The 24,155-nt window shown below is 35.8% G+C and overlaps 3 protein-coding genes across 4 annotated transcripts in view; 1 reads left to right on the top strand and 2 right to left on the bottom strand.

Moving 5' to 3' along the window:
* Nucleotides 1–7,813, bottom strand: part of mrtfbb (myocardin related transcription factor Bb) — a 58,509-nt gene extending 50,696 nt beyond the window's left edge. The window contains exons 1-2 of the mRNA XM_044099491.1: nt 7,680–7,813; nt 5,984–6,064 (exon numbers count right to left, since the gene is read on the bottom strand). The gene's annotated coding sequence lies outside the window, so the exon portion shown is untranslated. The remainder of the gene's footprint in view (nt 1–5,983; nt 6,065–7,679) is intronic.
* igfals (insulin-like growth factor binding protein, acid labile subunit) lies at nt 1,139–5,492 on the top strand. Its single transcript, XM_044099492.1, has 2 exons — nt 1,139–1,278; nt 1,400–5,492. The coding sequence occupies exon 2, from the start codon at nt 1,405–1,407 to the stop codon at nt 3,136–3,138; it is 1,734 nt and encodes a 577-aa protein (XP_043955427.1). The 5' UTR covers nt 1,139–1,278; nt 1,400–1,404; the 3' UTR covers nt 3,139–5,492.
* Nucleotides 7,814–9,868: 2,055 nt separating the features above from the next.
* On the bottom strand, nt 9,869–24,155 carry unkl (unk like zinc finger). Of its 2 annotated transcripts, XM_044099486.1 has the most exons (16): nt 24,028–24,155; nt 23,172–23,381; nt 19,841–20,017; nt 19,491–19,624; nt 19,242–19,377; nt 19,043–19,160; nt 18,742–18,826; nt 17,727–17,893; nt 17,292–17,480; nt 16,767–16,817; nt 16,505–16,682; nt 16,318–16,407; nt 16,010–16,246; nt 15,719–15,906; nt 15,372–15,629; nt 9,869–15,194 (listed from the first exon to the last, which is right to left on the bottom strand). In XM_044099486.1, exons 1-16 carry the CDS (start codon nt 24,090–24,092, stop codon nt 15,039–15,041), a joined length of 2,439 nt encoding a protein of 812 aa, XP_043955421.1. In that variant the 5' UTR covers nt 24,093–24,155; the 3' UTR covers nt 9,869–15,038. The 2 variants fall into 2 exon arrangements, with proteins under 2 accessions (XP_043955421.1, XP_043955422.1); XM_044099487.1 differs by lacking the exon at nt 17,292–17,480.

Genomic DNA, 24,155 nt, shown 5'->3' with positions numbered 1-24,155 from the left:
GTCACACAGGGACCCAGCACAATGTATGGCCACTCCAGGCATCACTGTCTTCAGATGATTAGTCCAGATTATACAGAAAGAGGTTCTGTGACATCAGTAAGAGTTCCTTTAGAAGAAAGACATCAAATCAACGTGAGCTTATTGGAGATTAAATAAATCATCAATGTAGAATACTCATTGCAAGACGTCGCAAACACTTGATGGATTGGCAATTTCTTTTTCACATATGGTCAGGTTGGTTTGGATAGCTTTTTAATTAAATCATCATTTGTAAACTGCTTTTTCTATTTAGTCAGTCTGTCGTATATTATCAGCCATCAAATCAAGTCTGCAAAAAAAGCAAAAACATAAGAAATCTTATTTCTTAGGTGCAAATATTTTCACACATACTTGCCTATACTTTGCTGTACCTAAAAATCAAAGCTAAAACGCATTAAACTGCAGTTAGTGCAATGTCACTAGAATCTATAGTTTTTGCATTACTTAGAAACAGAAATTTATGTCTAAAACAAATAAATAAACCAAAAGATAAACATTAAATATGTGTAAATGGATATATGAGTGGACATATTGGGCTACATCAATATAATTCATGTGCAAGGAGACAGTGCTATCCAGATTTGTTGTTCTTCATACCATGACCACTTGATGACTGTATAAATAAACTCTGATACCATGTAAAAAAGTAAACAGAACGTTATCCACTCCAATGGACTTCCATGGACTTCTGAAACCTTTGGACCTCAGACTCAGGATAGCTGAGTAAATAGAGCAGCAAAAGCACCAACACACTATTCCTTTTCCAGCTGATGATAATATACATGAATTGTTCTGCAAACTGAGATGGTTAAATGTTTCATATAGCATCTAAAAGTTTAGCCACAAGTTGAAATGCACCAGTTTGCACTCAGTAACGGTGCCTTGATGTCAGTTAACTCTCAAAAAATATTTAATTCAAAGCCTTAATTGATGAAAGTGTCTTTCACAATTAGTACAAATTTTGATTACAGCAAAGTAAAATCAAGTGTAAACACCTTTTCTTGTTTACAGTTTATTAGCTATATTTTCAAAAAATATCTACAAAATTATATTAAGACACAGAGAAATGGACAATGGATATGAATGGGTTAATGGTGCACATTCAGTGCAGCTGACTTAAAAAAAAAACGTTTGAGGGCTTGGCATTCTTTCCATTCAGCATACAAACAATTGCACAAGCATCAGTCATCCAGTGTTTCACAGCCTCTCCACTTTAAATCAAGACCTCAACAACTAAAGGTAAGCAGGATACAGTAGACATTTAAGCAAGAAATGTATTGTCATCTAATTTAACATGAACAGATTTGAAACAGATTTTGTACAATTAACTTTTGATTTGATATTAATCCTCTCTCCACAGCTGGAATGCACACCATTATACTACTGGAACTGCTGGTACTGGGAGCATCAGCGGTGTTGCCAGATCCAGACACAGCTGGAGACAAGGTGACTCAGGATCCAATTCCCTGTGTAAAAGGCTGCAACTGTCTGCATGATGACTACAGCTTGGAGCTCATCGTCTACTGCAGTGCTCGGAACTTAACTCAAGTACCAGCTGACATCCCACTATCCACTCATTATCTCTGGCTAGATGGAAACTTGTTTGTTTCCCTTCCAGCTGCGTCTTTTAGGGGTCTAAGCAATCTGGACTTTTTGAATCTACAGAGTGGCCAGCTGTTGACCCTTGACCATCAGGCATTTAGAGGGCTCAGATCCCTAGCACACTTGCACCTTGAGCGAAACCGTCTCCGTGGGTTGCCAGGTTCAATCTTCCAGAACACACCTAACCTTGCTTCACTCAGTCTACATAACAATCACATCAGTCGTATTGACGAAAGACTGTTTTCTGGGCTCTCGCACATGTGGTTTCTCAATCTAGGATGGAACTCACTCACAGTCTTGCCAGAGACAGTTTTTCATGATCTGCAAGGTTTGCGGGAACTGAACCTTGCGGGCAACAGACTTGCTTACTTGCAACCGGCACTATTCCAAAATCTTGTTGAGCTAAAAGAGCTGGATCTGACAGGAAATTACATCAAGGTTATCAAAGCTAATGTGTTTGTTAAACTCCATAAGCTGCAAAAACTTTACCTGGCCCAGAATCAGATTGGAAGTGTGGTACCCAGGGCGTTTGTAGGCATGAAATCGCTCAGATGGCTCGACATGAGAAACAACAAATTGACTTCTCTACATGAAGACACATTCTTAGGCTTGAGCAGTCTTCATGTATTGCGCCTTTCCAACAACTCTATCACTGGCTTAAGGCCTAGAACCTTCCGTGACTTGCAGTACTTGGAAGAACTAAGGCTCAGTTACAACAGGATTCGAGCTCTAGGGGAGAGAATTTTTGAAGGACTTGGTCATCTGGAGGTTCTAGAGCTAGATTATAATCAGGTACAAGAGGCACACGTGGGAAGTTTCACTGGCCTGTCTCATGTGGCTGTCATCAATTTATCTGGAAGCTGCTTTCAAAGTTTCCCTGACCAAATGTTCAAAACTCTGTCAAAGCTTCACAGCCTACATCTGGACAAAGGTTGCCTTACGAGGATCACAGCTCTAGCTTTCAGTGGTCTTTCTGGTTTACGGAGGCTTTTCCTTCAACAAAACAACATCTCTGTGGTGGAAGATCACAGTTTTATGGGTCTGGTAGGACTTGTAGGACTGGATTTAAGCTCCAATAAGATGGAGGTGCTCACAGATCAAACTTTCTCTGGGCTGAGTAATCTGGAGTATCTTCTTCTGTCCAACAATGAATGCCATCAGTTTTTGCAGAATGGAACAAAACAAGTACTTCCACGGCTGCGCTACCTGGACCTGCGAGCCAATGCCTTGTCAAGTTTAGCCATCAATTTCTCAGAGAACATGGAGAAACTCCTGCTGTCTGGAAATCAGTGGAAATGTGACTGCACCACACTTCCACTCAGAAACTACAGCTTGCAAAAACCACAAGTCATCCCTCGACAAGTAGAGACCCATGCAGAAGGTGAAGAACCTGATAGTACGATCACCATATATAACAACATTACATGCACCAGCCCACCACATGCAGCTGGCCAGGACTTACGGGATGTCAGCAGTGAACTCTTCAGAAGCTGCTGAGGTTACATAGACTGGTTGAGTGATACAAAATGCTGACCATGCATTTCTGGTTCAGATTACATTTTCTCTGTATATTCAAGACAACATCAGATCTTAGGAAGACCTTTATTTGGGAAAAAAAAAAAGGATATTCTCACAAACCATCAATAAATTATGTGTTAGTTCAGTAAAGATTGTAAGTTTTATTACTTGTGTGGAGATAAATTTTCTGAAGATATTTAATAAAATATTTGAATGTGTGACATATTGTGCTCTTGTTAACTTTTATGTTTGAAAAAAGAAAGAGAACAAAAGGAAAAGGGGTACACAAAGTTTCCATTTGTAAATTTTCATATGGAAGATTTAACCTAATACAGAAGATAAACACACATCTTCTAGAAATCAGGTTCACACATTCTCCTATTTGGAAATCCATTGTTTTAAAATAATTTAATTTAACCATGCTTTTGTCTGATGAATTTGAACTCCCTTTTGGCCAAAACATAAATTCAGTAAAGGCCAACTAAAAGTAGACAAGACAAAGACTCTACTTGTGACTATTGTCATTTTTATGTGTGTTGACAAATACCACTAAATCTATAAGGAGCACTGTTTCCTTGCAGCAAGAATATCTTGGGTTCAAATCTGTTTTTTTGTTTTTTTTTACCATGTGTAGTTTGCCTATTCTTCTTATGCATGTGTGGTTTATCTATATGTTCCTCCCACGCTCTGAAAACTTGACTGTTGGGTTAATCTGTCTTAAATTGAAATCTAAGTGATGAAACTAAATTAGATGCCTCATTTGTGAACTACAATACAAAATCTCTAATTTGTAGCGTGTTTGAAAAGAGGAAACAAATTACAATAGAATAAAAAAATTATAGGCAGTCAATTTTTTGGAAAATATATTTTAGAATGATTACAATTAAATAGCTTACACATTTGATCCATGCTTTAGAGACCTGGTCATAAACTGTACTCGACTATGTAGCTGTATTAGGAAACTACAATATTACAATATTATCATTCAATATTATGATGAGGATATTGAGTATGTGTAAACTATATTTTCTCTCTACTCTCTTTCGTTACCTTTCCATCTCTATTAATGCATCACATCTGAAACCTAATAGCCTACTAAATATTGCATGTGTGGTTTATCTATATGCATTGAAGTCCTTTGTAGCTCCAGCACTGTATGTATTGATATAGCAATGGCAACTGTAATTTGATATATTAATTTGCATTTTGTAAGTTTGAGCTTAGTTAGCTTATATTTTGGTATTAAATGCTGGCAATAACCAATCATATATGGATATCAAGCAAAGATTTTTATCACAGCCACTAAGAAACTTAAAATACCAGGCAATATAAGTGGTATCCTACCTTTTCTGCTTTTTACAGAAAATGTATGATAAAGAAATTAATGTCTTGAAGACAAAAGGTTTTGTTAAAAAAATATAGAGGAACAGTTGCAGCTGGGTCACCAGGAGTGCTGATGTTTTTGTATCGACTTATAGTGTTCTGCTCTTGTGATGAAAAAGAAAAATCCATAATTCCTTCATCAGAGTTACCTGGAAACACATTTCTGAGAAAAAAACATGCTCAAAGAGCATTCTGGGACCCCAAAATGGGTCAGGTAAATCTTTTTTGTACTGGATACATTTTCACCTCTTAATTTTGTTTTGGTTCAGTTTTTATATCTATTCAGAGGGAATGACTGACTAATGTTTCTTAAAACTATATAAGAAATGGAGGGAAACAGGAACACATATCCTGGCACATGTACTCATCATACAGGAGAGAAAAAGAAGGACAAGCACCGTCACTCTGTTGAGCTTGCCTGTACCCATGACTCATGCAAATTTGTGGGTGGAAAAACAGTCCTCTGCTCTGCAGTCCAGGAAGTCTCAAATAACTTCTCGTTATGGTTCTTATTAAAGAATCAACCCAACAAATATAAGTATTTGATCATTATTCATTGAGCTTATCATGAACAAATCAATTAAACTATGATGCAGATTCTGAAGGTGACCAGCAGGGACCAGACAGAAAATTCACATAGAATGTGCCCAAGAAATCGATAAGCTGCTAAAAACTCTTCATCTGACCAAGTCTGTTGATCTGAAGCAGCCAGCTCCTGAGAAGACTGATTTACTTTATGTGTTTGTATGTGCCAAAGTAAACAAGCACTAAGTTGTTGCTTCATCTTTTTATGCCACTTTGTTTATGTATGTTTCAGCAGGCTTGCTCAGAGTCATTTAACACTGAAGTCAAGGTTGGCCAAAAAGAGTAAACTACTTTTGCATGTCTTAACCTTTGCTCATCAATGTTTTACAATAAATGTGAAGGAATAAAATAAAAAGAATGCACAATTCAATTTTTTTTTAAATGAATCCCAGTTTTATTAATGCTTAATTTTATATGTCAGCATTTTGTTTGTCTGTGTGGTTTAGGTTATTGAGAGATCTAGTCAAAATCTGGGGTTTAGATCTGGAAACACATGAGGGTTTTGATGAAAAAGAGATCCCACACTCAGGTGAGCATGGGCAGTTCTGTTCTGTTGTGAGTAACATGTCATTACCATTAACATTAAAAAGTTTTTTTGTTGTTATATACCTAAGAAAGTCAGGCTGGACTCATAGTGTCTGTGATTATTTTCATGTCCAGTCTAAAAAGATCTCCAATCAAATTTTTATATCTAGGCTATTCTTAGACATCAAGACAGGTTCTTATAAACCATTTGCCTGAAGCTCTGACTGTATATATAGTGTACCAAAATATATACATCACATTATTATACTTCTATCAACCTTCTGCAGGGCAGAATTCAAGAACCCAAATTCATCCTCTGCCCTCAACTGACCTGTCAAATCCACAGGGAGCTCTGCTTGTGGTTTTCAGGGAGACTTGATGCAGAGTCACAGCCAGCATCTGAACAGGTCTGCTGTCAAAATAAAGAAAGAAAAAAAAAACACTTAACAATGTAAATATTTTTTTCCTTCACAACTCTGTTTAAACTCAGTTGTATAACCAGATCATCTATTTGAGGGTTTTTTTAAAAAAATGTGGGATACAAATTATGTATCTTCTTCCACATTTTCAATTAATTGCATGTCAAATGTTTTAAAAATGTTTTTAGAGGTTATTAATGATTCGCCTGCATGTATGTGCAATGCTTTCTAGACAATTAACTACCAAAAAGCACGGAAATATTGTGGGGATGATGTTGACATTATTACTGCTTATCAATTATTTTGATAAAACCCTTATTTTTTCCTCAAAGCTCAGGCATATCAATTATTTTTATTGCAGCAATTTCCAAAATTGCACTGATTTGGTCCGATTATGAATAAAGTTAAGTTATGATAATAAAAAGGCTTAAGGGTGATGTTTTGTCACTAAAAAATATAATAAAATCTAGACAATTGTAACTATCTGAAACCTCTGATCAACTGTAGGATTGAATCCAACTTATTATTATAAAGTCATCAATAATTATATTGACTCATTTGTTTATCAAATTACTTTATTATCAGAAATTCTTTATTTTCTCTCTTGAACTGCACTTTCAAATGACTGAACTAGATGAAGCCTGTTTCATTGCAGATCTTAGCTGTGTGCAACAAACACATGTTTACCGATATAAAACTGTAACTAAGACAGAGCTAGTTTCTTTCCTTAAGAAATTATTGATTTTACTGTTGTGTTCTTGACTAAGCTTCTTCTGGTGCTTTAAGGAAAAGTGATGTCAAGTGACAACACACTCACTTGACACCTGTTGCCACGGCAAATTGCTGTCTGCCTCCAAACATAGGGTTTTCAGTATTCTGAGGCTGCAGAGGACTCAGCTTCAGACCTCTGCAGCCTCTCTCCTGAGACTCACCTGTCAGCAAGGAGAATCATTTAGATTTTTCCTGATGTACAGGAAAAATCTGTAAATTTTTTCCTGATGTAAAAATCTGTAGATCAGGATCTGAATGTACATTTTCCGGTACATTCAGAAAAATGGTAAACGATATTTAAATAGTAATTTTGACACATTTCAAAGTATGAGTTTCTTAAATTTTCCACCTTGTTTATATATTATTTTAGATAACTACATTCTAGAGCCCACCTACTCTTTTTCCACATCTCCCATCAAACTGCCTGGTGCTACTAGTCCATTACTGTGCCATCAGAACATGTGGACAGGCCACTATTCTTCTTCTGTGGTATTTTCACATTCATTCCATTCTGACAGAAAAAGGAGATATTTTGATTTTACCATTTTACCAGCTTGGGGCAGAACGTTGATGTTTAACCATTTACCTAACAAAAGGGTAAATGAAAGCGATAAATTAACATTAATGGCTGCCTCATTCGGATCGACGTTTTGTCGTGGAACGTGGTTGTTTACAATGCAGGCAATTTCCGGTAAGCTTCATAGCTTCAAACTAGTGCATTACATGGGCAAACATTAGCAACTTGGTAAAATTTAACATCTCAACAGTCCATTAGGAAGCAATTGTTTCTCAGCTAACTTGCTAGTAAGGATCTATATAACAATTTGTTACTGGTACCTTCGGCCACCTGGAGTCACAGAACGTAGTGAAGAAGAGTTCCCAGGAAACTCAAGCTTTAGCCTGACAGAAAAGTTCCACAAGAACAACAAAATAGAGATTAAGTAGTTTTGCCATGGAAAATAAGACCTGTGATTAAAAAAAAAAAACAAAAAAAAATTAAAACAGAATTTTAAGGTCTTAATTTTTCTGTTTTAAACACTTTTTAAACTAAGGATGTTGTTTATATTGTGTTTTCAAAAAGTTTAATTGTTCTTATCTTATCAACAAGCAATTAATGATGTAAAACCAGTTTCCCCAAAAGTGGTCTGCTGTTCTGAGATTAGCTCCATGAAACAGCATTGTTAGTGACAAGACTTGGATGATACACAGTTCTGAAAGCTTGGTTGTACTTTTGACTAAATAAATTAGCTCTGTTGTTTTTTCAGATACTGACTTTGTCCTTAGACCCTCTGGGCTGCATGGAACGCAAACAAAGCAGCATACTGAATCTGCCCCAGAACAGTCCTTCAGCTGTGTCAATATTCGGATCAAATGGAGGTGTGGCTACTCTTTTGCTTTTAATCAAACTTGTATAAGATTAACATATCATTTTTGTTTTATATCTCTGATGGATTAGCTTAGTAAAAAAAAAAAAAAAAAAAAAAATCCTTATTTTTCAATAATGACCTTTCTACACCATTTAAACCAAAGCATCTAAGATTGCAGGCATCTTTAGGTTAAATATTTATAGGCTTTTGGCAGCGACTCTCCTGGAAGTGGTGTTGAAATATGATTCCGTTCCAGGTGACCTTATGAACTGTACACAAACGTTCCACTTGCTTGTTTATTAGAACCAGGGTCCATGATATCTGCAGCCGTCTAGCACACAACCTGTCTGCTGATGTCCTCAAATGCTCCACCACACTGCCAGAGCCTTCCCAGCTGGAGACGGCAGAGCTGCTGCTGAGGGCAGGCTGCCACCTTGTGGAAGGCAGACGTGGACAATGCAGAGGGAACTGGTTAGAGGGTTACTCTTGGTATCATCAAGTGGAAGAGAAAAGGTAATGAAAGTGGCTTTAAAATCACTGATTACCAGGTTTTATCCCACAATTAGATTTCTTATGGCTACTCATCTTGTGATGGCTTAATTTTTGTCTCATAATTTGTTTCAAGAGGAAATGATTGTCCCTTCCTTTAGCTCATTCCATAAAGGATATGGATAAAAGCAACTAAGATCTGATGCACATATGTATACAATTAAAAAAAACAGTGTACACACACATTTCTGTCACCATAGGATTTCCTGAGGCTTGTTATAAAATAAGTTTGTCTGTCTTACCCAAAAACCAAAGAAGGTGCAATAAAGAATTCAACTTGAAGTTGAGGTATCAAATGAATATTTTTAGGTTTAACTACTGACAAAATCAATTTTCAAATGTAATGTATGACAATTGATTTTTTGTATATATGTGTACACTTTCTTAAGGCTAATCAACATAATACCATGTTATCCGTTTGATGTCTAGTCTGAGGAGAGCATCGATACCGCAGTGACATAAAAGTTCTTCACATACCATAATTTCCGGACTATAATCCGCCACTTGTTTCAGTGCGATGTGTGCTCAACAGTCTGAAAATTACTTTAATGATTTTGCGGCACCTCCTTTACTGCTATGTGTACCCTCAAAAAGACAAATGCATATAAATATTTCTTTAGAGATAATTTAATTCAACCACTGTTCACCAATAAATATTTGTCCTCAACTAACATTTCAGATTCTCTGAAACTGATCTGGGAAGAGGCTGCACAGTGGCGCAGTTGGTAGAGCTGTTGCCTTGCAGCAGGAAGGTCCTGGGTTTGATTCCCGGCCCGGGGTCTTTCTGCATGGAGTTTGCATGTTCTCCCTGTGCATGCGTGGGTTCTCTCCAGGTACTCCGGCTTCCTCCCATGGTCCAAAAACATGACTGTCAGGTTAATTGGGTTCTATAAATTCTCCGTAGGTGTGTGTGCATGGTTGCGTGTCCTGTATGTCTCTGTGTTGCCCAGCGACAGACTGGCGACCTGTCCAGGGTGACCCCACCTCTCGCCCGGAACGTAGCTGGAGGTAGAAACCAGTAACCCTCCCGACCCCATTAGGGACAAGGGTGAACAGAAAATGGATGGATGGATGATCTGGGAAGTTCTCAGGACAAAAATATTCACACAATTCGGATGAAAAATTATTTTAATTCTCAAGATGATAAAAATAATTTGTGAACTCTGTAAACCATTGCATAACTGTAGTGTAACAATTTAACAAGTGTTAACAAACTAGTAATACACTACAGTAAATGTGATACACAATCTTCAATGTAGAAAAAAAAACATCTAATATTCTAAAGACTTGGACCTGCTTTTGTGTTCACAACACAAAAAATATCAATATACAAACAGTATAATTTCTACAATTATGAGAATAGACTTTCCTACATATTCATACAGCTTGTCACAAAGACGGGACATATTATAATCTATAAATAATGACTAAACTCACTGACATGAGATGCAGTTTTCTTAAATTTAACACAGTCTTCATTAAATTTCCCATGTTACCCTGAAAAAAAGTATATTTCTTTAATTTTAATCTGACAAATAGAAACTTGAAATCTTGCATTTTTAATGTTCTAATAGATTTTATTGAATAGCAGTTCACAACTAAATGCTACATCATAATCAATTAACTGCGCTTCATAATACCTAGTCTATTAGTTGGATATCTAATTTAGAACAATACATTCATTAATTCTTGGCTTTGATATTAAAATAACATGTCATAAATTTCTAGAGTACATAAACCAGCTGGTTCCACGTTTAGATTAATTTGACTTCCTACTAATAGTTTTGCTTAATTTGAACAACTCCATACATCAAACTCATATAAATGTACAAGATTGCATAAATCTGGCTCCATTTTCATAAAGGTTAAGAAGAAAAATAAAATAGAAAAAAGACACCACAAGTAACAACAATGCAACACAGATCAAACTATTCCAATGTAGAGCAGAGCATCATGATACATGTATTAATATTCATTTACAAGTCTTTCTATTTGGTGCTTCTCATTACATCAAAAATAAAGACATTTTGGTGTCAAATACCTCATTAAGAACAAATAATTCAGGAAAATTAAGTGGTTATGTATAGTTGGGGTTGTTGATCCTGTATGGCAAATACAGACAAAGATTGGCAGAGAAATTCCTATTATTTTTTTGTTTTTCATCAAATTGCTGAAACAAGTCTCATTAGCTAAGCAATTTGTCTTTCAGTTCACATGGCCTAAATGCTCGGGACCATAAGCAATCACATTGTGGTCCACAAAAAATATTGTAAGGCACTAAAATTTTGATTCTGATTAGAGACGCATGTCCTCTTAAGTCAATTAACAATATGTCATTATTAAAGGCACAGATTTGTTTGAAATTAATTGGTCCATTAAGAGATAAAATAAGTAGAGAGGGACGCAGACTCATAAGCTGCACTGACCAAATGAGTACCCATTTATGTAAATATATTTTTTAAGAAACAGGCCAAGTGGATTTCTTGATAGACTTAAGACACCCACAGCAAATCAGTTAAACTTTTGTCTGTATCTGTCATCGATGCTTCACAATCATTGTCTGTCCTGGGAAAAAAACAAGTAAATTTGACCATCACTTCAACAAATTAACAAAAAAATATATAGATTAACACATAAAGCACCTTACAGTCATTGTAGGCCTGCTATAACAATCAAAGTACAAACCTACTAATGCAATAACTATTTAGATAAAGCAAAGTCAAACGAGATTTCTTTTCACACAGTACTGTAGTGAAGTTTAAATGGCCACTTCAGAAGCACAAAGATCATTTACCAAAACATTTTCTTCACTGCAGACAACAATTAAACTGACACTGAATCTGCACTTAAAGTCAGCCAGGAGAGAAAAATCTGGCATCAAACAAATATATGACAAATTGTGAGGTTTGGACTCATGCAGTTTTGAACATCTGTGTATAAACTTGTAAGTAAATTTAGGTAGGAAACCAAAGGATTTTATCTATTAAGGTTCTAGGTGATTTACCTCTTTTATTCAACAAATTTAGACTTCTGGCAGAAGTTAAAACAATTATTAAGAGTAGTGGAGAGAGAGAGAAAAAAAATCAATGAAAGTCTTTGGTAAAACCGAAAAGTCCGTCAGACATCTAAGCAAAATGAGTTACTGACTCCAAGAGAATTTACATCCTACTGAATAAACATAAAAGCAAAAATCCATCCAAAAACAGAATTTCAGCTGCTCTTAAATGTTGGTCCTTCTTACAATTATCCTTTGTGCTTTCAATTACCATAAAAAAACTGCTTATCTGGCCAAGGTTAGAGCATTATTTCAATTCTGTTCAAGGGTTGATTTTTTTCCTCTACAGTGCACGCTATTTGGACAGCTACTAACACACCACTTTGGTTCATTCGACATTTTCACACAAGACATCTTTAGCATTGTTGGCTCCACAGACAAAACAAAATAGACCAAAGGACTTTGTGAATTAGCTGCACTGTACACCCCTATCCAGTATACAGAATATAACAAAGCCAACAAAAATATAATAGAATTTAATCAATTAATATAAAAAAAAACAAAAAAAAAAACACAATCTATAGTAGTACAAGTCAATGACATCATTTTATGTGACTTACAAAAGAACTGAAAATGTTTTCTCAAATGGATTTACAAATGAAGTCAAAAAAAAATTTAAGACGCATAAGAGATTTTGTTTATAGGTAATAAAATCTGAGTGGAGGTACAACATTCAAACATCTAAAAGTATAAGAAGAAACTACATTAATACCTTTTCCAGTAGCAGCGAAGCTTGCAGAAATAATTAAGCCTTACTTACATTGTTATAAGTCAATACAAATAACCTGGCAGTGTGGCACAGTGCAGACATTTTTAGTACTTTTTTTGTAAGTGGTAGCTAAATCGCATAACATGCAATACCAGAAGAGTTAAGCCTGCATTATATGCTGTAATATGGTCATAAAAATGCAATAAAGTTTATAATATTTTTCCTCTGAGTTGCTTAATTGTCATTTGTGAGAATGTAAACAATGCGTTATCCCATATTCATAAGTAGCAAAAAGTGTACTTTGAGATACATGATTTTCTACTGTTTTAAAGCAAGAATAAAAAGTTTGTCTTTTTTTTTTTACACAGTAGAAGGTCATTTCAGATAGAGAAACTCAAGCACAAGTCCTATGCAAAATCTGCCTCATGCTCAAAATTCTTCATTTACTGCAGAAATCTATAAGAAAAAATAAGTAACTAAACTGCTAAAAAAAAAAAAAAAAAGCATTTTGCAAGTTTCTCTACAAATTTCATACGTCCTAAACTTGCATACTCCCAAATGTAAAAATCGTAATACCTAATTTCAAATAGTTAAGCTGCACCAAAAGAGCACCACAACCAAGGAATGAGCTGCTGGCTGGTTAAGTTGGAGGAGAGTATGAAGGTTTTATTTATTTTTTTTTAGGGTGAAGTCAGGACACAGGCACTGACAGTTTAAGTTCGAAATGTTCTTTTTTTAATCTGCAGAAATACTTAATGGAATTTGGCCTAAAATATTGGAATATTTTCATATACATGTAGTCATAAACATGTCGATACTGTTGCAAAGTTAAACAAGCAGAAACTTGTGCACAAGCTTCGACTACTTATGTTTTTTTGACATAATAAACCTTTATACCTTTAAAACTAAGGCAAGGCACTTCAGAGTCAGAGGCCGATATGTTCTAGACAAAGTCAAGAGGCTAGATTCCTACAAAAAGAAAAAAAAATTACCACTTTAGGCTTATACCAAATACATTACATGCTTCTCTAATGAATAGTTTTTTTAATTTCTACATAACAAAATGTACTGATTGAAAAACAGCTTTAAACATGTAGCATGTGCCTTACTGATATTACAGCTGCTGGTTATGCCTACAATGCAGTTTTAATTTGCACTTAATTGATTAAAATTTTATAAATCTAACTACAGTAGAAACTATTTAAGTACTTTTCTATGAAATTTTAATATGCAGAACCATGCTGTGATTTAACAATATGAAACAAGAAATATTCAAATGTTTCACAGTACACACAGAATATTCAGACATTAGCTTATGTAAAAAAAAAATAAAACAACAAAAAACAAAAGTATAAATCTATAACAAGACAATAGAATACCTACAAAACAGCTTAAAGCAAATTACTATATACCCATTAGTAAAGTCCCAGGTTAACAAAGTGCTCTTGATAGGAAATCAAACTGTTTTAGAAACTTGGTCAAAATAATGATGTTTGACTGGTTGCATATAAAAAAAATGGTAAAATGTTTTTTAATTTGGTTTTATTTGCAGAGGAACAATTTTAATCTGTTGTACTCCTTATTTAAACAGTACTACTAAATGTGTTTCTTTTACTTGTGCAGAATACTTATAAAACCATTTTTGAATTCATTCAAAACAAATGCATGTCATTGTTTGAGGATAATCTGTGTATTTATAACTAGAGTTATTTCCGCTTCAGGGCTTAAACTTTACATATTCCGTGAAATTTTAAATATAGGATCAATTAAGAAAAATGTATTTTTGAAAATTTACATGTATTTCTCTTAGTTAAAGAAACATTTGCGTTTTGCCCATTTTATGTTAAAACGCCAAGTTACTATGTGTGTTGAGGCTACCATTTAATAGATATTTTTTGAGCTAATTCTGATTATAACAATGCATCAAAGTAAATAAACACCTACATTAGCTTTATACTGGTTTCTAAAATATCCACTGAAAAACTACAGTCACATCCCCTTCAAATATATATCCAGGCAACTTCAAGTTCTTCCAGATTTCAGAATCCTGCCAGAAAAAAGTAAAAATCTAATCCCACTAACACAAACCCACACAGATTTGAGCGAGAAGACCTCACCGTGTTTACTGGTTAAACTGGGTTAACCTCAGGTCAGGTTTGTGAATCACAATTGTACTTCTGTTTTCTTTAAAGAATAATCATAATTTGAACTTAGCCAAAATGTAAGCATGATGTCTGCATCTAGAGAAGAGATTTTTTTACTTAAATATCTGAGTTGTGATAGTAGACATGAGTTATGGGCGGGGAGCTAATGTCACATGTACATAACGTGAGCAAAAACAAATGAATTCCATATATGTAACCTTAGTTATAATACCATCAGTTTTGTCAGTCAAACACCATTTTATATGAATATATTTTAACTACTACAAGAAACTTGTTGTTTAGAAAATGCATTATCTATTAGTAATTTTCCAAAGGGCTAAGTCTTTAAATAGTACCTTGAGTTACTGTACATCACCACTTTAACATTTTTGTTCTACAATAAGGACATTCTGTATTACTAGGCGCACAGGTCTCACATAATACATAATGTTGGCAAGGTTGCAGAACAACGCAACGATCATGCTTTTGGCAAACTATACATTTCTTTGACTGAAGCTGAAATATTACCTGTTGGGGGGGAAAAAAGAGAACTGGGATCAGCTGCAACCCAGAAATTACAACTCATGTAGAATTGCAAAAGTAGCATGCTTGATGACAGACATGGATGTGTGGAACAGTTGGATGAGCCGTTTCAAAACTATGCAGTTGCTACAAATGAAATGTGTGAGATCTAGGCTTTCTTACCCCATCTATAAGGTCTAGGTCATTACGTAGCTGACTCTGGATAGAGTGAAGCTTTGACAAAGGGAGCTTCTCCAGCTCTCCATAACTACGGAGAAGAGGTGTTCCAGGGGTGCGACAAAGCATATCAAAGTTCCCCTTAAGCTCCTTCAGCTTGCGCTCCGTTTCTTCCCATTTCTGCTCTGCCAGCTGCCGCTCCGCCTCAGCGGTCTTCGCTTGTTCTTTTGCTTCAAGAGCATCCTTCTGACAAGCTTCACAAGCCTGGAACAAAGGCAGGTGTTTTATTATAAAAAATCCCAAAAAACATTAAGAACCTTTTATTTATAAAAGTTAATTTAACACATACTTACTTGTTTGACTTGATGCCAGGCCTCCTCCCATTGCTTGATCTTCCTCTTGGCTTCGTCCAGCTCTCTAAAAAGACGCGCCACATCCGCATTGCTGGTAGTGGAGGTTAGGGTGCTAAAAACTGGGGACGGACTTGGTGAGAAGCTGCCACTTACAAAGTCCCAAATGTTGCTAGCTCCTCCATTTAAGCCTAAAAAGAGCATGGTTAAACATTATCATGTAAGAAAGCTTCTAATAAATGCTGAATGTTCTCAAATCCACTTGAGACAAAGTATCTACTGCAACCAGCTTACCCAAAGAGTTCTGGGAAGAAGAGGTGGGTGTTCCCAGTAAGCTATGTTCTTGTTTGGCCAGCATGTTTGAAGGCTGATTTGGCTGGGAAACGGTCCCAGACAGCAGTGACTGTGACAGCGACTGGGAAAGGGAGCTTAGCGGGGAGGTGGAAAGTGATGACGAGGAATTAAACGAGGACGAACGCGCCAGAGACCCTGGAATGTTGACAGGAGCAGATCCACCAAGCACCCTGTGACCTAAAGAAAAACAAAGAGTCAGAGAATTAGGAGCCAACAGCCAACCAATTGCTTTAACAGACGCGCCTTACTTGTCAGTCCTAAACCGCCCTCTTGTTCCTCTAATTCTTTTTCAAGAGAGGCAACGTTGATGTCACTAAACTTGAGGTCCAGTGCTGACCCTGATGGGATACAATATAAATCAGATTAACAATTTAAAACAAAACCCAAAAAAAGTTACAATTTCTCCCCGTGTTTACCTTTTATGCACACACTTACCAATGACAGACTCTACTGTGTTGCTTCCTGGATAGAATGGAGTAGCTTTTGCATTCATTGTTGATAAGGTGGTGGGTGAAGAGCTATCCGAGCCAATACTAGAGGCCAAGCTGGATGTTATGCTGGAGGTAAAACTTGATGCCAAAGGGTTCCCCATAGAGAATACAGTGTTTTGTGTCTAAAGGTCAAACACAGAAAGCACAGCTTTTATTATCATATTTTTAAGTAAAACAAAATGTAGAAACAATTAAGAGATACAAACCTGCTTGTCTTGGTCCATCAATTTGTGATCCATGTGTCCCTTGCTCTTAATCTACAGATGAACAAATAACACAACGGAAGAAACTTCAGCAATATAAGAGGTCATCCACATATCTAGGGTTTACTAAGACAAATTAAGTAAGAAGTAAGGCAAGTATGTTTTGCCTTACTTCTGACTTCTTTCAAGTTGTACCACAAGATAAGATTACAAATATTAACACCATTTAAGCAAAAATTTTAAATGTACAACTCTTCATCTGTCACAGTAAAAATATTGCTATTTACAGCTTAAATAAAATTCAAAAATTCTCCATATTAAACTATAAAAAGCTTAATCGACACTTTTCTTCTGGTATTCTGCAACCCAGAATGACCAACACGCTATAGAAGGTGAGATGAAATGGTTTAAGAAATGAAATTAAAATGACAGTGTGAAAATAAGGCAAAATAAATTCCACTTATGAAAATATCCTAAATTGGCAGGGTATTATCCTTTTCTAGATCTGAACAGAGTGATTCTATGTACCTGATCCTCACGTTCAAAGCCGGGAGCTTTGGGATAGTTAGACGTCAGGGGGGAGACACTGGATGTGATGGACTCTGAACATAAACTAGTATTAGTTAGGGGTATTGGCCTGTTGATGGATCCCACTGGGGATAACAAACTGTCGCTTCCTGAGCTTGGTGTTACAGTGGAGTTACTAGAACATGAAACCTGAGAAAGAGAAGCGCAAATGACTTCAACAAAATGATGATCAAAAATAACAAATGAAATAAAAACTGCTTTTTCAGTCAAACAACGCTGATGAATGAAATGAAAATGTGTAAAGATTGAGCAATGAAATGTAAAAATAAAAGAAAAAAAAATATGCATGATAAATATAAGATAAACAAAACTAAAGAACCTTAAATCCGCCTAGTAATTTTCCTATCACAGAACTGAAAACTGGAGGAAACATACATGTCCTATTTGTCCGTTGCTACTGGTTGCGTTGGTGCTGGGGTGAGCTCCACTGTTCCACTCAGAGATTGAACAGTCAGAAAACTGCTGGGAGCCCAGCTGGGACTGTGAACTTGAATGTATTGCTGACAGCAACGAGCTCATGGTCTCTTCTGTAGAGGGAATTCCTGAAAAGAACCAAAGAACATCATCAATTTAAACTGTCAATAAAATAAACTTTCGTTCTTTTCACACTTTGTTTACAGCTTTTGTTTACAGTTGGAAAATACTAGAAGGTGTTTAGTGGAGAATTATTGTGGTTACAAATAGCAACACACATTTATAAAGCTAGAAAAGGGATACAAATGTAACTAGAAAAAGGAAAGTGCAACATGTTTCACCTTTGACACATGTATGCTAATTTAGTTTTGGGACTACCCTCAAATGTTTATCATGCGCAACTTTAATGTCCTACTTGGAATCATGGTCTAAAGTTATTCTCAAAAATGATGAATAACTATCTATGAATAAACTATCTAAGCTCTTTAATTTAAATTTACCCAGAATTGAGATTTAGTTCTAACACAATGTTACTATCAGCAGTTTATTTATTTGTATAGCGCTTCTCAGCAACAAGGCAATTTAAAGTAGTTTTCATAATAAAAACATAACACAAACAAAAAAATGTGATTGCAATGGCAAAATAAAGATAAGTAATGAAAAGCTGCAATCCAGACTAGAATTAATCCAAGTTGCAGTATTTCTCTGTCAAGGCAACTCTAAACAACTCTAACTCTAAACAACTCAGTGTTTCAGCAGTTTGTTCCAGATTAGAGGAGAATAAAAACTAAATGCTGGATAGATGCACAGTTCTCCTCAACTTTCAATTATATAAGAAAAACTTGAATGCTTTTTAAACTTTTTAAGGGCAGTAACTGGCCCATGCATAGTGTCTAGTTTTACAGGTTATAAGGTTGGCTAATCCCATTCTAAAATAATAATAATAGCAAATTTAACTTCCAAACATTATACTTACTTTCTACATGTGCAAATGCACAAAATGGTCCTCTTGGACAATATCCAGTTTGCCGTTTATCGTTGCATTTGGTGGATTTGTAGATCTGGAATGAAGTTAAAAAACAATCAAATATTAACGCAAAACAAAAACAAACTTGATTAGACAATCTCAAGTATGTGTCACAATCAAAACTTGGTTTAAGAACTATTTCTGGCAGAATCTAAACCTACAAACTCTTAGATCTTAAAAAGTTTCATAAATATTTTAATAAACTAAACAATTTTCTTTTAACTGATTAAAACAACAACATCTAACTCACCTCTGGGTGAAACTGCTGTTCAGTACGAGAGTGACAATACTGGCAACTGTCTGCACTGTCACACTTTGATGGCTCACCCCATTCATCACCATGTTTCACGTTAGGGCAAGGAGTTGACCTGCATGACCAGAATCAGAAATGTTTCAATGCCAATAGGGACACTCCATAAACTTTTCATTGTTAATGAACAGCTGCTCACCTGTATTTAAACTTCCTTGGATTTCGCCTTCGATCCCTACTATTGTGGTAATGGGGGCACGCATAGCCCTGTCTGCATAGTCTTGGTGGCTTAGTACATTGATCTGTTTTATAATTGGCTAAAACAAAGTTGGTATCTGCAAAAGGAGAAAAATAAGGTTCAATCCCCTATTTTATGTCAAGTTTGATAATTTACAATTAAAGTGGGCTTTTATTGTAACCTTTCTCCATGTAAGTGGGGGATACTCACCTTTCCATCGGGGATCTTCAGTCAGAGTTTTCTCAATCATAGCCTGGCTGGCCAGTACACCAGGCTGCAGGTCAGGGATGCCTTCCCCAGATCCCAACTGGCCATTCTGCAGGGCCTCTTGTGCTTGTATCTCTCTGTGTACAAAGAAAAAAAATTATTTCACTCTTTTAACTTAAAAGACTGCTACAAATATTCCATATGATGTGACAGAAAATTGTTAACAGAAATATCTTTTTTTCTTCAAATATTGTTAGCTTTAACATTTTAATGTTATTCCTTTCCCTCGCAAAATGGGTTTTCTTGTTGCACAGTGCACATGAGAAAAGGTCATCACTTGCTTTACACATCACCTGATATCATAGACTGGAGGTCGGAGATCATGTGGTCCGTGAGCAAAAGCACAGTGGAGGCCATTCTTCACACAATGCCCTCGAGCGTCCGTCTCATGGATACAAGTGCCAGTCTTGTAATATCGTAGATGGTACTTGCGCTCTGTGTCACCAGTGGTGCGGTGTAAATATGGGCAGCTAAGAAAGCAAGCGCACAGAAAATGCAGATATTTAATCAACTGATTAAATATCAAAATGAAAACATTTTTATAAGAACAACTTGACTTCAAGTGCAAAGAAAAAAAAAATGAGTCTGCAACTTTAGGAAAACATAATTTGTCAAGATAATTAATAGAAAGACCAAAATCATTCATTCATATACAGGGACCTCACATCTTCATAAATGGAAGAAACTATTCTAGTTTCAGATTTTTTTTCCCCACAGATTGTGCTTTAAAGATTAAGGAAATGTGTGACCAGCAAGCTATTGAATAAACCAATTTTTTTCTTTCTTGAGCTAGAGTTACTATAGCAACACACAAGGTCATACAAAAATAGCTTTTAATACAGAGCAGGAACTGCAAGGATTGCAGTGTATCAAATCAAATCAAAATTCATTTGTACAGCACATTTCAGCAGCAAGGCATTTCAAAGTGCTTTACATCAAATCAAACACAAAAACACAATGCAACATAGAATCAACAATAAAAACACAATATCAAGTCAGATTCCGTCAATAAATTTGCAATTGATTACATTTCAAATACAACTCTAAACAAGTGGGTTTTTAGTTGAGATTTAAAGGAAGTCAGTGTTTGAGCTGTTTTACAGTTTTCTGGAAGTTTGTTCCAGATTTTTGGTGCATAGATGCTAAATGCCGCTTCTCCTTGTTTGGTTCTGGTTCTGGGGATGCAGAGCAGACCAGAACCAGAAGACCTGAGAGGTCTGGAAGGTTGATACAACAACAGCAGATCTTTAATGTATTGTGGTGCTAAACCATTCAGTGATTTATAAACCAACAACAGTATTTTGAAGTCTATTCTTTGAGCTACAGGGAGCCAGTGGAGGGACTTTAAAACTGGTGTTATGTGCTCTATCTTCCTGGTTTTAGTGAGAACGCGAGCAGCAGCATTTTGGATCAGCTGCAGCTGTTTGATAGATTTGTTGGACAGACCTGTGAAGACACTGTACTGTTTATGTTTCATTAATCTAGAAAACTGATAAACATTCAATTAATTCATTAGTTGCTCTTAATTATCTGTCATAGAGCAAAGCTGCAGTAATTGGTGAGACACTTTTAAAATTTCCTCTACAGAGTCATTTTAGCAGGCAACACTGAAACTATTTCTACACCCTTAAAATAAGAATTTAGAAAATATTTTCCTCTGCAAAATGTGTTTGCAAGAAAATGAATGAAGATAAATACACATTTTACTGTAAAAAGCATTGTGGGAAAGTAGCACTTTTGAAAATGTGATGTTTTGAGAACAATTTCACCAGCTTTGCTGGGAAAGCATAGTAAAAGTTGCAGTAAACGTAAGTTAGAACATGTCAGCTGGTCAAACAAAAAGTAAATCAGAAAGAAAATTCAATTACGAAACATAAATCTTATCTGCTGTGAAATGTTGTTGTGTGTGTATATATATATATATATATATATATATATATATATATATATATATATATATATATATATATATATATACATATATATATATATATATATATATATATCTTTTTTAAATGTGATATACTTAATATTTTACAAAAATGTAAAATATATGTTGCTTTAGAGTAATTCAATGTTGCTTCACTTCCATCTCCAAAAAACAGCCACAGCTGCTTTGAGGGAGAAGATAGACACCACGCTTTGAATGAGACTCAGTGTAACTGGTGGGCAGCTCACTCCGATAAAAGTGCAATGTTTGTAGAATGTTTAAGTTGTTCAAAGATCATGCCAGATAAAGCAATTAATAGTTGGTATATTTTATAATGACTAATTTGTAAAATTAGAAAGTAGAGAAAAATGTTCGAGAAAAGGGAGATTCAATGAAGGCAGTCTGAAATGACATGTTATTATTGTTTAACTTGTCTGCCATGTCAAAAGAAACTTACAAAACAGTTTTGTAGTAGCAGCATATGTATTGCTCTATTGTGCCTTCTTTGCATTCTTTCCCATAGTAAAGGTCTGCTTTCCACAATAGAGGGTGTGGTCATTTTACAAGGGCTATGTACCTGGATCTGGATGTCCTGACAACATCTAAAGCAGACCTTCCTGATTGACATCTGACAAAAACAGCTTGATGTAGTTAAAGAATTTTTCACTTTTAAACAAATTAATCACCTTTCAGTTCACATTTTCAAATACCTATACAACAAAAAGAGTGGGCACAAAACACAGGCTTTTACTTGCAGTTTTGGGCTGGGGTTTTGACAATTTCCAATGATTACTTAAAATGAATAGAAAACCCTTAGTGTCACTGTAAATAACACTAATAAATAACACTAATAACACTGCCTTCCAAACAAACTATTTGGAAGGCAGAGAATATCCTCAATTAGCTTTTTTTCATTCCTGTTTGCAATATAACACAAGCTTATTGCTAAAGTTTTGTTCAGATAAAACTGTGTTTGATTTAGTAGTCTAGTAAAGTATTCGAGTACATGCTGCTTTAATAAGTAAGCTTGTGTTTGATTAGCCTGTATAGAGTCCAGATTCCATCAAGCATTTTTAAATGTTTTTATCTGAATTTAAAAAAATGAAACTATAAGCCTGAATTTGTAAAACAAAGTAAAAAGAACATTGTTTTCTTTAAGGGATAATGTTCTCCCATCATTGTTTTTAAATGGGGGAAATGTATTCCACAGTAAGGACTGTGACATTTTGGCTCATTAAAATGACCATCATTAACATATCAATGCATTTCTCTTAAAACTTTTATTAAATATAATTTGCCAAACTTTCTATTACAAAATCTAAAATTGTTTCTGAAATTGAGTATTTTTATGATTTCACCATGACATTTCACAGATTTCAATATTTATAAATGTAGGGACATTCATAACCCCAGAATTTCATCTTTTAACAAGTTGCAGCTGCATGCAAACATAACATTATGCAGTTTTAATAACTCTTTCAAGAAGATTGTTTTAATATCAACCTGTATTGATAACTTGCAAAAGCTCACTCTTTGAAGCTTCAAACAGAATCTATGCCCACTTAATAAAAATAAACAGCCGATTCACAAATAAAATTTATTTAGGATGTGGTCAAAAGTACTCCTATTACCACATATGGAAACGGACACTCCCACCTCTGTGCAACTTGGTGTTTATTGTAACGGAGACTTACTCATCTCCATCAGGACAGATGCCTGTGGTCTCATCGTATTTCGTGCAGTACACGTCAGGGCTGTAGTTAAAAGTCCCGTCTCTTCTCCTGATGGGTCGCCTTCGTCGCTGGTTTAGAAAATGCCAGTGAAAGCAAGTAAAGGGTCTGTGCTGCGTACACTTGTGCTGGAGGAACAACGGGCACTGCTCCGTCCTGAACTCCTTCAAGTATCTGCGACAGCGAGAGGAACAAACCAAAATAGTCTCGTTAGCCGAGCTTAAGAACGGCTTTCCAGTCACCACCGAGCGGACGAAAGCAAAAGGGAAAAACACAGTGATGCGTCGTGTTTGGTTGGTCGTGCTGTAGCTTACTACTACAGAGTATTTTGGGTCGCTAACGCTGGCTCCGTTATTCTGAGCGCTAGCTACGCATTGTTTTCCACGTAGCACTTGTTCACAACATCTGAGCGTACGTCTATAACTGTGCGTAGAAAGAAGGAACTTAAAATAAGGCCGAGCTATTTACAAGCATAATGGTTAGCGAGTTCTTGGCTAATCATTTAGCAAGCCGAGAAGTCTGAATAATGCTTAATACATAATTCAAAACTTGATTCAAAGAGGTAAACAATCCAACAACGGGCTGTTCGGCAGCAAAGCAGATGAATATGTCCGTCTTCCCTGTCTTGGCGCTGGTGTTGTTAGCAGTCGTTGTTTGCCATGTAACGTAAGGCAGTCACAAAGCCAGGAAAAGCACCATGTTTTTAACGCACATACGAGAGTTGAGGAATGCCAGACGTGCAAACGCGTAAAGGTGCATGTCCAGCTGGCATTTTTTACAACAATTATTTTCCCTAATACTTCGCAACAGCGTTACTCACGTATAGTGGGTAGGTTTCTCGGTTTGAGGAGACGCATTGGCCGCCGTTTTCGAAACCGACGGCATTTTCAGTCAAAACAATGAAGTGCGCATGCGTTCGGATCTGTTGCTCGTCTGCAGGCACGTCCG

This window comes from Gambusia affinis, linkage group LG19 (genome assembly GCF_019740435.1).
Source record: "Gambusia affinis linkage group LG19, SWU_Gaff_1.0, whole genome shotgun sequence".
Taxonomy (NCBI): domain Eukaryota; kingdom Metazoa; phylum Chordata; class Actinopteri; order Cyprinodontiformes; family Poeciliidae; genus Gambusia; species Gambusia affinis.
The sequence above is the reverse complement of the archived record's forward strand: the minus strand, read 5'-3'. Positions and strand labels throughout refer to the sequence as shown.

Excerpts from the sequence above, each read along its gene's own strand:
- igfals (XM_044099492.1), top strand. The coding sequence starts at position 1,405 with ATGCACACCATTATACTACTGGAACTGCTGGTACTGGGAGCATCAGCG.
- unkl (XM_044099486.1), bottom strand. The coding sequence starts at position 24,092 with ATGCCGTCGGTTTCGAAAACGGCGGCCAATGCGTCTCCTCAAACCGAG. Across the intron at positions 19,378-19,490 it reads TGAAGATCCCCGATGGAAAG|ATACCAACTTTGTTTTAGCC; the intron begins GTGAGTATCCCC and ends CTCCTTTTGCAG. Across the intron at positions 17,894-18,741 it reads TGCATTTGCACATGTAGAAA|GAATTCCCTCTACAGAAGAG; the intron begins GTAAGTATAATG and ends GGTTCTTTTCAG.